The 18275-nt window shown below is 36.9% G+C and overlaps 1 protein-coding gene across 2 annotated transcripts; it reads left to right on the top strand.

Annotated features, from left to right (window-relative positions):
- Positions 1–1930: 1930 nt before the first annotated feature.
- SDG2 (SET domain protein 2) lies at positions 1931–16116 on the top strand. 2 transcript variants are annotated; one of them, XM_089718738.1, is made up of 21 exons: positions 1931–2196; positions 2400–4928; positions 5086–5142; positions 5886–7067; positions 7664–8037; positions 8122–8670; positions 8757–8857; positions 9839–9889; positions 10039–11059; positions 11162–11233; positions 11987–12097; positions 12190–12290; positions 12959–13058; positions 13149–13244; positions 13407–13574; positions 13668–13793; positions 13903–13956; positions 14243–14490; positions 14583–14691; positions 14811–15113; positions 15546–16116. In XM_089718738.1, exons 2-21 carry the CDS (start codon positions 2525–2527, stop codon positions 15720–15722), a joined length of 7404 nt encoding a protein of 2467 aa, XP_089574864.1. In that variant the 5' UTR covers positions 1931–2196; positions 2400–2524; the 3' UTR covers positions 15723–16116. The 2 variants fall into 2 exon arrangements, with proteins under 2 accessions (XP_089574864.1, XP_012084659.1); XM_012229269.4 differs by lacking the exon at positions 9839–9889.
- Positions 16117–18275: the final 2159 nt, after the last annotated feature.

Genomic DNA, 18275 nt, shown 5'->3' with positions numbered 1-18275 from the left:
ATTCTTTTTTGAATTTTTCATTCATTGTCAATCCAATGGGAAGTAACACCCATATAAGAATGAGTTTGCCATGCATCACACCAAATATCACAACAAATAGCAATTTTATCATCAAAATTTGTAAATACATTTTTAAAAAAATTTTTTTCTTTCAAGTAAATAGATAAGATAGTCATTTTAAGTGTATTCATAGGTATCTTTTTTGCTAAAGGATTTAATATTTTTTTACAATGGTTATTAAATCCAATTTTTTCACTAAATGAAAAAGATAATCGTTCCATATAAAAAATTTTAGTCATTTCAATTTTATTAGTTTTATCACTATATTTATATAGAGGAGTGTGAGAATCACCATACGTTGATGACGATAATTGAGTTTGAGTTAGATCCATCCCTATCTCACTAGGATGATGTGATTTTAAATGCCTATTGAGAGTGTCATAACCTCCTCCAAGCTTAAATGCATATTCTTTTTTGCCATAATTACATCAAACCGCATTGATTTTCCTTTTATCTTAAACAATTTTGCAAAGTACTTCTTGAAAATATCTGATTTTAGTGGTTTATTGATTGAAATATTAAAAGATGTTGCTTTTTGTGGTGGATGATGATGAATATAATATTCATAAACTAGAGTATGATATTGAACTTCATCATTAAATTGTGGTGAAAAATCAATCAATGGATCGTTTGACTCAATTTTTTCCACGCTTTGAGCAACTCGCTTTCCTTTGGAGCTTTGTGAATTGTGTGCCATGTTTTAAAATGGAGTTATGGAAAAAAAAATGGATAAATGGAATATGAAATTAATGGAATGAGTTGGAAATTATTATTTCCAAATACTAAGAAAATTAAAAAAAAAAAATCAAATGAAGTAAATTTATGAATGGAAAAATTGGGATTAGAAGGAATTTAGAATTGGATGTATAAAATAAAAATAAACAATAGATAATTCTAATATTAAGGAAAATAAAGCAATAGAAAACATAATGAATTATGGAAATTTGAGAGAATTTTGATTGAAAATAAGAGGAGAGTTATGATATAATTGGTTGTGAAAAAAAAACATCAACTCATCATATTTATACATATTTTTCATTTATTAGTTTTCCAAATTGTCCTTTATAACAGAAAAATAACAACTATATTTTTGGATAATTTAGTAAATCATAATAAATAAATAAATAATTGATTAAAAATGAAGAAAATTTATTTACCAAAAATAAAAAAGATTAAAGTCACCTATCAACTAGCCGTTTGCACCATTTGTTTTTGTACACATGGAAGTTTTTTTTTTTATACAGATCAACTATTCATGTACCATTTTTTTATACAAATTAAGTGAAATCATGTGTACTTTTTTTTTTCACCATTTTTTATAATTTATGTACCATTGTGTATTTCTCTTCACCATAAATCAAATCACGTGATATAAATTTTTTAATGAAAAATTTTAAGCTACAAATAATTTTATTTGTCCATTTGGTTCGAATCAGACCGAAATCGCCGGTTTCGACTGATTCAGGTTCATTTTTTAACATTAACATGAACCTTAATCGGCCCTTGAACCGTCGGTTCTCATTTAAAATTTTGAACCGCTAGTTTTGGTCTGATTTCGATTCGTCTACAGTATAGTTCGGTTCCATTTCAGTTGTGGTTCGATTCCAATTAGAATCGAACTGGCAGCCATCCTAAAATACACAGCGGTTGGACCTACTTAAAGCCCAGTAGATGGACCAGTTCTCTTCTCGCTCTCTGCAACTTGCAGCCCAAAATGGCTCTTAAATATTGATGTACGTATCCAAATACAGTTTCACCGCCGTATCCCGTATGCCAATTTCGTAGGGGTAAATCGGTAAATTCAGAAATATTGCCCGATCGATAAATACATATACCAACAAGAAAAGTGAAAGTAAAGAATAAAGAAAAATAACAGGAAGGTTTCGTCTTTCAGACCAAGGACGACACAGCCCAATATAACACGAGCGAGCGAAACACAAAGATTTAGCAAAAGAGATATATAAAAGAACGAGAATATATATAAATATATATAACAGAGAGATTTCCCTCTTAAGCTGTTTGTTTTCTCGTTCTCTATCGATCTGTATTCTACAAAAACCTTTGTTTTTCGAATTCGCAGCTCTCTGGTTGGTTTCTTCTTCGCCGATCTGTAATTTCAGCTCAATAATTTTCCTGGTAATTTTCTCTCACTTTCTCTCTATCTGGCTATTTCTCATTTATCTTCCTCTTTCGGATAGAAACCCTAGGGTTTCAAGCTTATCCAATTGGCTTTCTGGGCTTCTTTTGTTGTTTAATTTTTACGTTTGTTTGTTCGTTTTAATGAAACCCTACATTGGTTTTTCTGTTGATTTCTGCTTCCATTTCTTGGATTATGGAAGTTAGGGTTTTGAATTGGAGCGAAAGATAAAGAAAGTGGAAGCGAACTTCGCAGTATGAGCATCGATAGCCCCGGAAGAGGGGAGAACTAGGGTTTCGAGTAATTTCGTTCGAGGGAGGGATTTCCATGGGCGATGGAGGTGTCGCATGCATGCCTTTGCAGCATAACAGTATCATGGAGAGGTTTCCAATTCAGGAGAATACGACAACACTTTGCAGCGGAGGCAAAACTGGCAACACTACCAACACCACAACCACCACAACCAATACTACTACTAGTACTACTAACAACAGCAGCAATAATAACAACAGCAATGGCAACAGTATTACCAATGGCGGCAACAGTACTACGAATGGCTTCAACAAAAAACCCAAAAAAGTACTGAAGAAGGTAATTAAGGTCAAAAAGATCATTACAGTGAAGAAAGCAGTGGCAGAGAAGCGTGAATTGGGATCAGAAAGGGCTGCAAAGATTATTAAAGAGAAGGAGGTAAAGACTAGCAAAGAGGAGGTAAAGACTGCTGGCAAGGAAGCTGACAGCAGCTTAAATTCTATTGATAATAAAGTACAGAGTAACAAAGAAGAAGTCGAAGAGGGTGAATTGGGGACTTTGAAGTGGCCACCAAAAGCAGAAGTTGAAAATGGAGAGTTTGTTCCACCAGAGAAGGGAAGGAAAAATGAAATTGAGAAGGCAGAGATTTTTGGCGATAAATGGAGGAAAGGGGATGGAGAAAAGGGAGAGGTTGGTTTGGTTTCAGGTAAGTGGCGCAAACAAGGGGAGTTTGTCAGAGATGAAATTGAGAAAGGAGAGTTCGTTCCCGATAGATGGCATAATAAGGACGATTACAGTTACATTAAATCCCGTGGTAGGTATGACACAAGTAGAGAGCGTACCCCACCTTCTCTGAAGTATTCCAGTGAAGATATCTACAGAAGGAAGGAGTTCGGTAGGAGTGGTAATATTCAGTACAGTAAAAGTTCTTCTAGGTGGGAAAGTGGCTTGGATAGAAATCTAAGGATCAGTTCCAAGATAGTGGATGAAGAAGGCTCTTATAAGAGTGAATGCTGCAACGGTAAGAATCATGTAAGGGAGTACATTTCTGGTAACAGGTTGAAGCGATATGGCACCGAGTTTGAAAGCAATGAACGCAAACATTATGGGGATTATGGAGATTATGCATGCTCAAAAAGCAGAAGACTTTCTGAGGATAGTACTCGCTCTGCTCACTCGGAGCACTATTCACGTCACTCGATGGAAAGGTTTTATAGAAACTCTTCTTCTTCTTCTTCTTCTTCTTTGAGGATATCTTCATCAGACAAATACATCTCCAGGCATCATGAACCAAGTTTGTCTTCCAAGGTAGTTTATGATAGGCATGGACGCAGTCCAGGTCATTCTGAGCGGTCCCCACGTGACAGAGTCCGGTACTATGATATTAGGGATAGGAGTCCACTCCGTAGGGAGAGGTCTCCATATGGTCGAGAAAGATCCCCCTATAGGCGTGACAGATCCCCTTATGGACGTGAGAAATCTCCATATGGACGCGATAAGTCTCCATATGGACGTGATAAATCTCCATATGGACGTGATAAATCCCCATATGAACGGAGTCGTTATCATGAGTACAAAAGAAGTCCTGCTCATTCAGAGCGCTCCTCACTGGACAGATATCATGATCGTAGGGATCGGACTCCAAACTTCCTGGACCGCTCCCCACTTGATCGGGGAAGGCTCAATAATCATCGAGAAGCAAGCCGAAAAGGTGGAGTAAGTGAGAAGCGGAACTCTCAGAGTGTAAATAAAGGTCAGGAGGATAAGCTGGGCCAGAGGGACTCTAGTGCAAGAGATTCCCAGTTCATTGCTAAAGAATCTCAAGATAGGAATGGAGTTAATGATATTAATGAATTGGAAGAGAAAAACACCAATACTGTGTCTCACAAAGAAGAGCAGTCTCAGAGTCCAGTCATTAATAACAAAGCATCTCCTTGTGCTGATGTACCCCCACCTGAAGAGCTACAATCTATGGAGGAAGATATGGATATATGTGATACGCCACCTCATGTCCCCCTGGTGGCTGATTCCTCAGCGGGGAAATGGATTTACCTTGACTATTTTGGTCTGGAATGTGGGCCTTCAAAGTTGTGTGACCTTAAGGCACTTGTTGCTGAGGGAGTTCTTGTATCAGATCATTTGATCAAGCACTTGGATGGCGACAGGTGGGTGACCATTGAAAATGCAGTTTCACCATTGGTGACTGCAAATTTCGCATCTGTTGTGTCAGACAGTATAACTCAGTTAGTGAGTCCACCAGAGGCAACTGGTAATCTATTGGCAGATACTGTAGATACAGTGCAATATGGGAGTCAGAGTGGTGAGGAAGGGCGAATGGCTTTGTCACAGCCCCTGGCAAGCCTTAATGACATTGTTGCTGCATCAGAACATTTGGAAGATCTGCACATTGATGAAAGGGTTGGAGCTCTGCTAGAGGGTTTTACTGTTGTTCCTGGAAGAGAACTAGATACTATTCGAGGTATATTGATCTCTAAATTTTCTTTTTTCTTTTTTCTCCTTCCATCAAATGATGTTCTGGATGATTGTTGATATAATTGGGCATATATATATTTTTTATGGGGATGATTTCTAATATTTTCCGTCTCTGTTTTTGAACTTTTTATATTTTCTTACAGAAGTTTTACAAATGACATTTGAGCATGTGCAATGGGAGAGATTCGGTGATTCAGAAGGTAAATTACATACATATATTTTTTACATTCTCGAATGTAATTTCTTTATCTATTTTTCTTGGATTAACTTGGGGCGTTTCAATTCTTAGTTAGAAGTTCCTGTTTTTTTTTTTAGGAATTTGTATATGCAAAACAATTGCTTTTTTTGGTTATTTTGGAGACTCATAATTAAGTAATTTTAGAATCAGTTTTTAGTCCTCAGGTCGTACCAAGTTGGAGTTCTAATGTTCTATCTGTTGTGCCATTTTGGCATTAGTGAGATTTTTTATAGATTTTCTGAATGGGACTACCAGTGTTATGTCAATCCTGTAACTGATGCAGGGAATTTATTAAATTTCATGCCCATAGGAATTGTTGGTTTGAAATTTTTTTGTACTACATGAAAATTTCACGTTATGTAAAGATTTTTGTATGATAATAGGTGTAATTTGAGGATGTTTGGCTGCTCTGGCCTTGTTATGGAGTTATCAGTTTCTCTGATCTTCATCATCTTTCGGCAGTTTACTATTTATTAGAATATAAAAATGTTGCAAAGTTAGCGGAAGTTCAAAGTGAGGTCAATGCAGGTGGTCTGCACTATGCAATGAAATAAGAAAGTTTAATTTAACAGGGTTTCATGATTTCTGGTGTTAGATATACTAAAGCCAATTGAAGTTGGAGTCCTTTTAACTACATAAAAACTAACATTAAATATAGCATATCCTGCAGCACAAGATGTTAATTTCATGATTATTGATGTTCAGGTTTCACTTGGAATCAAGCTTCCGATGCAGAACAGCATGGACTGGATAATGAGGAATTATCAAGAGGCTCAGATGCTAAACCCAAAGAAGCTGTTGAAGTGAGGTTAGGTGCAATCTCTGACAGGGATCAAGGCTCTGGGTGTTTTGTTGACTCTGCTGACTGGTTTTCTGGCCGATGGTCGTGCAAAGGTGGAGACTGGAAGAGGAATGATGAGACTGTCCAGGACAGACCTTCTAGAAGGAAACTTGTTCTCAATGATGGCTTTCCGTTATGCCAAATGCCAAAATCAGGGTCAGAGGACCCTCGGTGGCATAGAAAAGATGATTTGTATTATCCTTCTCAAAGCAGAAGGCTTGACCTGCCTCCTTGGGCTTTCTCTTGCACTGATGAGAGGAATGAATGTGGTGGTGTCAATAGAACAACTGTTGCTAAGCCTTCTACAGTTAGGGGGGTGAAAGGTACAATGCTACCAGTGGTCAGGATAAATGCATGTGTTGTTAAGGACCATGGTTCATTGGTTTCAGAATCTCGCACAAAAGCTCGAGGAAAGGAAAGATATACTTCCAGGCTTCGTGTATACTCTGGAGCTAATGATTTGAAGAGATTGACACCTGAAGGTAATTTTCAATTCAAAACTGATCAAGACTCTCTTGGATCTTGGAAATCCATTTCATCCATTAACACTCCCAAAGACCGGCTTTGCACGGCGGATGACTTACGCTTGCATTTGGGTGAGTGGTACTACCTTGATGGTTCTGGGCATGAACAAGGGCCGTTATCATTTTCAGAGCTTCAGCTCCTGGCAGATCAAGGCTCCATCCAAAAATGTAGCAGTGCTTTTAGAAAATTTGATAGAGTGTGGGTTCCAGTAACCACTGCTGCAGAGCATTCTGAAGCCAATATCAAAATTCAACCAGAGAATGTTGCAGCATCTGGTGATTCTTCAGCAACTCTTTCAACATTGCAGATTGCTGCCAATAATGACAGTAAAACAAATTCCATTTCATTTCATAACCTGCATCCTCAGTTCATTGGTTATACCCGTGGGAAGCTACATGAATTGGTAATGAAATCTTACAAGAGCCGGGAGTTTGCTGCTGCCATAAATGAGGTTCTGGATCCATGGATCAATGCTAAACAGCCCAAGAAGGAGGTTGATAACCACATGTACCGAAAATCAGGTATGTTTAAGTCCCTTAAAAGAAGATTAATGTCTTTCCAAATTTTCCAAAGAGCAACAGTAATTTTGTAAATGAAGTGTTAAAAGATCTTCCTCTAAGTGTAATCTCTAATAGGTGCTCTGCCCATGAACATAGCAGTTGTCATTATTTAGATAAACTGTTTCTATGTGAAGTTCACTTGGTCCTACCCTTCTGTTGTTTCTCGCTTCTCTTTCGCATGCATGAACATTCATTCTTTCTGGACGACAGTTAAGTGCTGAAACTAATCCAGTGTAGAATGTGGACTAATAAAGTATGTATCCCAATTAGATGGTGTGAATTTCGCAAGTTCTAGGTTTTCTATTGTGTCTTGTCTGCTTGTGGCATATTCAACCTGATAATTAAGTTAATTTTTTCTTTAATAGCATCAGGGCATATACTATTGTTGTACTGTTTTTGCATTTAATCAATACCCTTGTTTTTTGAGTATGTCATTGGCAATCATATATTTGCTTATTGACTTGGTCTTTCCTCTTTTTATCTTCATTTTTGTGTCTTCATGTTTGTTTCTAGCACTTGGTATTAAGCCTCTTTTGGGGGACTGTGGTTAATTGCAGAACTTGACCCACGTGCTGGCAAAAGAGCACGGCTACAGGTTGATGGAAGTGATGATGACTATGACACGGTTGAAGAACTACAAACCATTCAAAAGGATGAAACCGCTTTTGAAGAATTGTGTGGCGATGCTACTTTTCACAAAGAGAATGGTTCATGCTCAGGGACTGAATTGGGGACCTGGGGTTTACTGGATGGTCTTATGCTGGCACGAGTCTTTCATTTTCTGAAATCTGACATGAAATCCCTTGCCTTTGCTTCTTTAACTTGTAAGCACTGGAGGGCTGCTGTGAGCTTTTACAAGGATATTTCGAGACATGTTGATCTCTCGCATTTGGGTCCTAACTGTACCGACTCTATAATTTGGAATATAATGGTAAGTTGTGTTATATGTTTGTCTGTGCAAGCCATTGTCAGGTTTTCAATCTCTTCCCTTGTTAACATAGCTATTTGCTTGCAGAATGGTTATAACAAAGAAAGGATAAATTCATTGGTGCTGGTGGGTTGCACAAATGTTACTTTGGGCTTGCTTGAAGATATTATTCGCTCTTTCCCTTGTTTATCTTCTATAGACATTAGAGGTTGCAGCCAGTTGAAGGAGTTGCCCCCAAAATTTCCTGATCTGAGATGGATCAAGACTCGTAGTTCACGTGGTACTGAGGAGTCATATTCTAAAATACGGAGTCTTAAACAGATCAGTGAGAAAACTCCTACATTTTCTAGAACCAAAGGTCTGGTTGGTGATACGGATGACTTTGGTGAACTGAAGGAGTACTTTGACAGTGTGAATAAGAGGGACTCTGCAAATCAATTATTCCGGCGTAGTTTGTATAAACGCTCAAAATTGTTTGATGCTAGAAGGTCATCATCTATTGTATCTAGGGATGCCCGTATGAGGCGATGGGCCATCAAGAAATCTGAAAGTGGCTATAGGAGGATGGAGGGGTTTATTGCTTCAGGTTTGAAGGACATCATGAAGGAGAATACATTTGATTTTTTTGTTCCCAAGGTATGGCTAATGATTTGTTTTCATGGAGATGTCTTGTGCTACATTTTTGCTTTGAGTTCTCATTCCCTTCTCTCTTCCTTAATCAGGTGGCAGAAATTGAAGATAGGATGCAAAATGGTTATTATGTTGGACATGGCTTAAGGTCTGTTAAGGATGATATCAGCCGAATGTGCAGGGATGCAATCAAGTAAGTTATATATGTATATTCCTGTAAAAGCCCAAACTTCCACTTCCCCTCATATAATGCATAAAATTTGGTGGCATCATATTTGTTCTTGTAGCAGCATTTCTGTCGGGCTGATGATTAAGATAATCCAAACCTTTGCATAAATTATGACAAAAGCTCCGAAATTTTCATTTGTACCTCTGTATATAATGTATTCATGGTAACATTCTCCACCTTCTCTCTAGGAATTGCCACGGGGTTGGTAAAGCCCACCCCATTTTCTCGCCACTCGTATATTCTTCTTCGTCCTAGTTTGACTTTCACACATATTTAGGGAATACAGTTAATATGTTTAAACTATAATTTTTGCTTTGTTTTTTTTTTTATTTCCTAAAATACCCTTATATTAATTATTAAATGGTCCATATTATTTTATTATAATTAAATGACTCATACTAAAGTATTCTTGAAACCAATCAAATTTAATTTTTTAATGAAAAAATCAAGGCCATCAAAGTTATAAAATTGGCTAATATGGGTGACAATGATGACTTTTTTAATAGAAATGTACATTATATAGGGGTAGAATAAGAAACTTAAATAAAAATCATTTTCTAGAAGGGGAAATAGGACTATAATTTGAGACAAATGAAAAATGGAAGTAGAACTAGAATTATGGAATGGAGGGAGTTATATATTATACATATGTAGTAAATATTAATAAAAAATATATTCTTGTTCAGTGTAAGTAATGACCATATCCTTCTCACTATGAAGCACATAACTACAGGTAAGAAAAAAAAATAAAAAACTTGAATGACACTCATTAATTTTACTATTAAAATTGGAACATTTGGGAATTGAATAAGCTATCATTCTATACAATCTTTTCATTTTCTTGTTTAAAACTGTCTCAAATTCAATGTCATTTTAATGATAGAAATAATATTTTATTTCGTTAAGCAATAAAATGAATATTTAATCTATTTGACTGGAGTTAAGGTACAAGCTGATAAAAGCGAAAGGTGGCCTAAAATTGACAATTCATGTAAGGTATGATTAAGATGGAATGGGGAAAAAAACTGCTATCATCTTTTTTTTTTTTTTTTTTTTCATAATATGTTATTATGTGCTCATTATTATAATTTCTGAGTATTTTTGACTTCACTTTATTTATTAGTTCTATACATCATTGGATGCAGAGCCAAGAATCGGGGTGCTGGAGATATGGATCATATCATTACATTATTTCTCAAACTTGCCTCACGTTTGGAAGATATTCCTAAGTTTTCTTATGAAAGAGATGAACTAATGAAGTCATGGAAAGATGATTTGTCTGCTGGGCTAGGCTATACTCCCATGAAATATAAGAAGAAGTTAGTCTTGGAAAAGAAGAACAATAATAGGAGTAATGGTGGTTTTGATTATGGAGATTACGCATCTGATCGTGAAATCAGAAGGCGGTTATCCAAATTGAACAGAAAATCCATGGACTCTGGAAGTGAAACTTCAGATGAATTCAACAAGTCTTCTGACAGTGACAGTGAAAGTACTGCTTCGGATACAGAAAGTGACTTGGATTTTTGCTCAGAAACTCGACTTGGGGAATCCAGAGGGGATGGATTCTTTATGGAAGATGAGGGTTTAGATTCCATGACAGATGAGCGTGAATGGGGTGCGCGCATGACAAAAGCCAGTCTAGTTCCTCCAGTCACTAGGAAATATGAAGTTATAGATAAATATGTTATTGTAGCAGATGAGGAGGATGTTGAACGGAAGATGTCTGTTGCTTTGCCAGATGATTATTCTGAGAAGCTTGATGCACAGAAAAATGGCACTGAGGAATTGGATATGGAGCTTCCTGAGGTGAAGGACTTCAAACCTAGAAAACAGCTTGGAGATGAAGTTATAGAGCAAGAAGTTTACGGAATTGATCCCTATACCCATAATCTTTTACTTGATTCAATGCCTGAAGAATTGGATTGGTCTTTATTGGAGAAACATTTGTTTATTGAAGATATGCTCCTTCGTACTTTGAATAAGCAAGTTAGGCATTTCACTGGCACTGGGAACACTCCAATGATGTATCCTTTGCAGCCCGTTATTGAAGAAATTCAAAAAGCTTCTGAAGAGGACTGTGATGCGCGGACGATGAAAATGTGTCGGAGCATCCTTACGGCCATAGATAGTCGTCCTGATGATAACTATGTTGCTTATAGGAAGGTATTAAGCATCATTCATATGTTGCTCGGGCCTATTTAATACTTTACTTGTTCCTTAATTCACCATGTTGATTCTCTTCCCTTCTCTCTCTTTTGTTTTCAGGGGCTTGGTGTTGTTTGCAACAAAGATGGTGGTTTTGGAGAAGATGATTTTGTTGTAGAGTTTCTGGGAGAGGTAAGGGTGCTAAGTAGTTATGAAACTACTTTTGAGAAGAATTTAACTCTTCTGCAGTATTTGGATTTTTTTTTGGATTCTTAAAATTCTATCTGCCTATCTTCTTCTGATAATTAGATATTGAAATATATGTGTTTGAAATGCATATCACTCCCAGTTCAAACCCCACTTAAAACATAAAAAGAAATAGGAAAATATACATCGAGCACAAAATTTGAATGAGTGCATTCTCAGGTGGTCTATATTATCTTCACAATTTTTTGGAGAAACATGTAATTGGTGCAGTGAAATGGACTCGCTGATGCTTGATCCTGCAACATTGAGTAAAGAGGACTCGCTGATGCTTGATCCTGCAACATTGAGTAAAGAGGCATAGTGATATTTCCACATGAGACATTGGTCAGAAGTAGGTTTAATTTTGAATTCTTAAATGTTGGTAGAGAATTTTCGACTTAAATGTATAACACTTGGTTTTAGTATTGAAATGGGCAACTGTTAGTTGTTGTCTAAGGCAAACATGGGTTTTGTATTTTGTAAGAAAGTGATCATATCCATCTATGAAGTTAGATAAAATTTTATGTGATTCTGTAAACAAAATAGAAATTCCATTGCTAGATCGTCGATCCATATAATTGAATGACCATACTTTGTTTAATTTATGCGTTCATGTATGTTGCTTGGTTTCTTGCTTTAGAATTGTGATTTATAATGCTGAAAATTTCTTATTTTTCTCTTCCTCAATAACTTGCACAGGTTTACCCTGCATGGAAGTGGTTTGAGAAGCAAGATGGCATCCGATCTTTACAAAAAGATAACAAAGATCCTGCCCCAGAATTTTATAACATTTATCTTGAGAGGCCAAAGGTGTTCTTCATTCTAAAATAAACAGCTATTGTTTTTCTTTTCATAATTTGTTTCTTCATGTTTTGACCTTATCTGTTATTGTCCTTTGGCAGGGTGATGCTGATGGCTACGATTTAGTAGTTGTTGATGCCATGCATAAGGCAAACTATGCAAGCAGAATTTGTCACTCATGCAGACCAAATTGTGAGGCAAAGTGAGTTGTCCCCTTTATACTTGCTTTTCTACTGCATGTGAAACAATTTGTGAAGCTGCATATTAAAGTTCTGTAAGCATTGTAGTCTGAAAGACTTTGCTAATCAATACTGCTTACCTGTCTCTTCTTTTCACTTGCAAAAGAAGCATGTAACTATATAAAAATTGGAAATAATAAAGCAATATAATTTGGACGGCATTATGTCACTGGAGTTCAATAATTCTGTCAGCTTTACTGCTGAAGTCATGTAACCAATGGCCAAATGTCAGTATTTATGGATGAGCGAATGAATGAAGGCCACTTGCTGGTCTTAGAACTAGTTCCCTGTTCAAATGGAATTATTACCATATATATAGAAGTCTGTCCTTTTATTCTTGTTCTTTTCTTTTGTCACAATTCCATTACTTTGAAATAAATTTTTTTTTTTTAAAATTATCATTTTTGAAGTAAGAATGGGATCTGTTTCTACATATTTGTTGGTGGTGGATCTGTTTCTACAAATATGTAGAATATTTGGTTGAATGATATATTTTCTTAATGAACTTTTCGCCAAATCCAATGACAATTAATGGGAAGAAAATGTCTCCAGCTGATGATCTTGCATTAGAAATTTTTGTTTAGTATTTGCAAGGCTTTGGTCTCAGGTTTTTATTCTCAATTTTTTGCAGAGTTACTGCTGTAGCAGGTCACTACCAGATTGGAATCTATACTGTCCGAGACATCCAACATGGCGAGGAGATCACATTTGATTATAATTCTGTGACAGAGGTGCATATATTTGCCTTTCAGTTTTGTTTACACGCATACATACATAGTTGTGTTTCCTTGGACAATTGATGACTGCTCTTCATATTGCAGAGTAAGGAAGAATATGAAGCGTCTGTTTGTTTGTGTGGTAGCCAAGTTTGCCGGGGCAGCTATTTAAATCTGACAGGTGAAGGGGCTTTCCAGAAGGTACAGAGTGCAAAAGAGTGTGTGTGCGCGTGTGTGTATATATTTGATGGAGTTTAATATTTTTATGTGAAGATTATAGCCGAGTTGAATTTTGATAGTACTTCCCACCCTAATTTCCCAAGTGATCTTGTTTTCAGTTAACTGAATATTACTGTTCATCAGGTGCTGAAGGAGTGGCATGCCATGTTGGATAGACATCAGTTAATGCTTGAAGCCTGTGAATTAAATTCTGTATCTGAAGAGGATTACCTTGACTTGGGGAGGGCTGGTTTAGGAAGTTGTCTGCTTGGTGGTTTGCCAGATTGGGTTGTTGCATATTCTGCTCGTCTTGTGAGTCTTTTTCAAGTTTATACTAATCTTTTGAAAAAATTTTTTGAGATCTTTTCTGTTTCATTTTCCTGACACATTCTTTTTTTTATGAAGGTGAGGTTCATAAATCTGGAGAGGACAAAGCTTCCTGCGGAAATTCTAAGGCATAATTTAGAAGAAAAGAGGAAATATTTTTCGGAAATATGTCTTGAGGTTGAGAAGAGTGATGCTGAGGTTCAGGTAAATGCTGTGTGTGTATGTGAGGATTTATTTGGGAAGTTTTGTACACTAGTAATTATGCTTACAGCTACCATTTGGATACTCATGTTGCGTTTTTTATACGAGGCAGGCTGAAGGCGTGTACAACCAGAGGCTTCAAAATCTGGCTGTAACTCTTGACAAGGTTTGTGCCTCTTTTACTTTTGGCAAAGTGTAATTTCAGTATGCTATATTTTTCTCCCTTTATTCTAGTCTCACCATGGTACCATTGTAGAGCATCTAGTTAATGCCATGCAAAACTTTCCACCCTTGAAAATTAGTAAGCAATTATAGGCCTAGTTCTGAATTAAATTTTTGTGAAATGATAACTAATGCCTTCTCTTATTCATGATATTTTGTGGTTAACTGTACTGATTCTTGATCTTTCAATGGATACAAAATTCATTACTGTTTATTTTGTTTTAATACAGGTGAGGTATGTAATGCGATGTCTATTTGGTGACCCAAAGAAAGCTCCACCTCCCTTGGAGAGGCTGAGTGACAAGGAAACTGTTTCTTTCCTCTGGAAAGGGGAGGGGTCACTTGTTGAAGAACTTCTCCAGTGCATGGCTCCTCATGTTGAAGCTGATGTGCTAAATGATCTCAAGTCCAAGATTCATGCCCATGATCTGTCAGATTCTGATAACATTCAGAAAGAACTTCAGGAATCATTGCTATGGTAAGCTGCCAGTATTAGCTTCAATTCATTTTCATGCTTGTGCATTGGTAAAACATGTGAACTCTAATCGAATTTGAATCTTTCTTCTGAAGGTTGAGAGACGAAATTCGGAACCTTACATGTACATATAGGTGTCGGCACGATGCTGCAGCTGACTTGATCCATATTTATGCTCATACAAGAAGCTTCTTTAGAATTCGAGTGAGTGATTTTGCCACGAGCCTCCTTCCGACCTCTTCTACTGGCTCTATCTGCCGTCTAAATTATTATCAGCACCATTATATCATGTTATGTTCAAGTAACTTTACTTTTACTTGCAGGAGTACAATACATTTACTTCTCCACCCGTTCACATTAGTCCACTTGACTTGGGTCCCAAGTATGCTGATAAGTTGGGGGCTGGTATTCATGAATATCGAAAAACTTATGGTGAAAATTATTGTATGGGGCAGTTGATCTATTGGCATATCCAAACTAATGCTGAGCCAGATTGTAGCCTGGCTAAGGCAAGCAGGGGCTGCTTGTCATTACCTGAAATTGGCTCTTTCTACGCTAAAGTTCAGAAACCAACGCAGCAACGTGTTTATGGTCCAAAGACCGTGAAGGTTATGCTGGAAAGGATGGTAAGTTCCGTTGATGTTTATTAAAGTAGTTTTGACATTTTAAAATAAGAGATGTATTATCCCATTCCTGTCTCAACTGAACCTGGAATAAGTCAAATCCATATTTAGTTCATATTTGAACTAAAGATTCATTTGATTACATGCTTTCCTTTACACGCTGTATCGAACATTGCCTTAACTCGTGTCTGGTATACAAATTTTATGGAATAGGTTTCAAATTTCATGTTAATATGTTTGGTATAAATGAAAATGTTACTCAACTCATGTGAACTAAATTTTATAAACTTCGACATGACTAAACCGAGCAAGGTTTTAATGTTTGAGTTGAGAAATTTGACAACCAGATAGATTTAGATGTTGATTAGTGATTATTCCCTTTGTTTTTTTTTTGTGATTAGAATGGCTTTTTATATGCTGCTACCTTATTCACAGGAGAAGTATCCACAGAAGCCTTGGCCGAAGGACCAAATATGGTCATTCAAGAGTACTCCAAAAATTATTGGCAGCCCAATGCTCGATGCCGTTTTGAGCAACTCTCCTTTAGACAAGGATATGGTGTGTTGGTTGAAGCACAGACCCAGTATATTCCAGGCCATGTGGGATAGGTGAAACCAACCATTTTCTCCAGCAATTAGGAAAGCTGCAGTCGGGTTATTAGGCAACCGATACTTTTAGTTCAATGTTTTGGAATGATTTCTTTAGTTCACAGCTACCCTTTTTAGTGTGGGTGTTGGTTATCATTCCAAAATGTTATTCCTTCTGCTGCTTCCTTCTCCCATTCTTGTGTACAGTGTTTTATTCCTTTTTTTTTTTTTTTTTTTTTTTTTTTGTAATTTGTAATTCATTAATGGTAGTAAAGTATTTTTCCCCTTCCTAATTTTAGTGAAAATATGAAAGAAGAAAAATGTCAAAATCCAACGTATTTGTTGTTCAACACTGATCTTATTTTAGCTTGTGATTCCGAATTGACAAATAAAGCATATTAAATTCTTTTCTCGGCTAATTTAGATTCATACTGATTGATTCAGGTGCCCAATTTATATATTATAAAGAGATGTAATTAATACTTGATGTTTGGCTTTAATTGCTTAGCTCTGATATTTGTATCTGTTTCTCAGAAAGTTAAAAAAAAAAAAAAAAATCACTAAGTTTTTTGAACTTAGAGAACTCAAAAGTGTCATAGGCTGCTTATTTGGTGAGATGTACCCCGTGTTTGGTAAAGGAGGATAGGGCAGGCTTACAGTTACAGGGGAAGTGCTTTTCTTTTCCAGTTAATAATAATTTAATATCACCGTACCCGGAAGGAACCATGAAGGCTGAAGCACGTGTAAATCCACGCCCAACATTTACCCTTTTGCAATCAGTTTTTGTCTCTCTTCATCCGTATATTATACGCTATAAAATGCCCCCAATTCCTCAAATAAAACAAACAAAAAGAAGTTTCCGGTCACAACTCAGCGGTAATATGACCAGAAGCACAGCACATCGAACACACAGGCTGTAACTACGGCGGGACCACCTGTGTGTCCCTTCTGTTACAAATAATATACCTGTACGACAACCTGATGTGAATCGTCCTCGATTCCTGCGTCTCGCCGCCTACAAAACGTTCTCCTCAATCCTTTCAACACGTGTTCACTCTTAAATGGAATCATCCCTCCTTTCTCTTTGTAGTTTCTCTAGTTAAAATCCCCTCTTTTCTTCTTTTTTTTCTCTACCTATTTCTTGAGCTCTCTGTTTTTAAAATTATGGACAGAGATTTTAAACCAAGCTTTTCCTCTCTCTGTGACGCTGCTTCTTCTGCATCTCTGTTTCCGCCGCCGATCTCAACTGACGTCGTTCCCGATGATAGTCCCTTCAGCTCTGTTTTCTCCGATGTTACTGTCCAAACTCTAATCCCATTGGCTTCCGATTGCTCCATTGGGACTTCCTCTCTTTTAGATTTCCCTGCTTATTACACCGCAACTCACTCTCATCAACTCGGTGATAACTTGTTTTTCAACTCCGATTCCCAACTCACTCGCTCCAACTTCTTCTCTGCCAACCTCAAAATTCCTAAAAAAGAACCGTTATCGTATTTCAATCTTGACGAGTCAGCATTAATCACCGAGTTAACTCAGCCACTAGATTTCTTCTCTAAGAACCTCCCTTCTCTTCAATCTAGTGAGTCACCTCCTTCAAAACATCCTTTTGACTCACGTTTAACCAATCTCAACTCCTCTCCACCTTCTGCTTCTCTCTCCACCGCAGTTACCCCTCAAAAACAGGTAGAAAAGCGACGCCGGAAAAGAATGAGCGACAAATTTCACCACTTACAGAAGCTACTGCCACTGGATAAGAAAATGGACACTGCAACTATGCTAGCCGAGGCATATAAGTATGTCAAGTTTTTGCAAGCTCAAGTCAAAGCACTTCAAGCCATGGCCACTGATTCAAGCTTTAGTGGCGATGTTGGTGGTCTCGGTAGTTTGTTCGGGAAAATGGAGATGTTAAGCAGACAGCAAGTATTACAGGTTCTATTAAACACGCCTGAGGCGCAATCAAGACTTTACTCGCAGCGTTGTTGTGTGTATTCTATCGAACAGTTGGTCATCCTGAAGAAAGTTGCGGAAAGGAGAGCTCTTTTTAATCAACAGGTGATTCTTGATACAAGAAGAAACTGAGTTATAGTAGTTTAATCTTATGGGTATATGTGTTTGGCTGGCTCTGTGCTTTTTTTGATGGAGAGTGAACAGTTTAGACTTTACAGTTATATAATCTTTAATGGTGTGGGGAACTGCGTTAACTATGGACTTACAGTCTTATAATATTAGAGCTTTTTCAATCAAATCCCCTTTGTTATCTTTTTCCAATGACTTCAACGACAAAATAGCTGTTAGTATAAGTATTGTTTATACAAAGGGAATTTTCTGCGGTTCAGTATACACGATACAGGGGACTCTATTACTAAATTGTCGTTCTCATTTATTTTCTGTTTTGCTGCTGCTACTGCGGGCTTCTTTTTTCTGTCTGGCCCATTTACTGGAGAAAAGGTTCAGGACAGGACAAAAGTGCTAGCTTTTAAAAAAAAATTTTTTATCTGTTTTTGGGATTTACTCCTAATATCATATTATACAGATTAATTACAAAACATGCCTAAGGTTTACTTTAATATATGCTGTA

This window comes from Jatropha curcas, chromosome 3 (assembly GCF_041381405.1).
Source record: "Jatropha curcas cultivar XTBG-Jc1 chromosome 3, XTBG_Jcur_1.0, whole genome shotgun sequence".
In the NCBI taxonomy this organism is placed as follows: domain Eukaryota; kingdom Viridiplantae; phylum Streptophyta; class Magnoliopsida; order Malpighiales; family Euphorbiaceae; genus Jatropha; species Jatropha curcas.
The sequence above is the reverse complement of the archived record's forward strand: the minus strand, read 5'-3'. Positions and strand labels throughout refer to the sequence as shown.

Excerpts from the sequence above, each read along its gene's own strand:
- SDG2 (XM_089718738.1), top strand. The coding sequence starts at position 2,525 with ATGGGCGATGGAGGTGTCGCATGCATGCCTTTGCAGCATAACAGTATC. Across the intron at positions 9,890-10,038 it reads AAATTGACAATTCATGTAAG|AGCCAAGAATCGGGGTGCTG; the intron begins GTATGATTAAGA and ends CATTGGATGCAG. Across the intron at positions 11,234-11,986 it reads TTGTAGAGTTTCTGGGAGAG|GTTTACCCTGCATGGAAGTG; the intron begins GTAAGGGTGCTA and ends TAACTTGCACAG.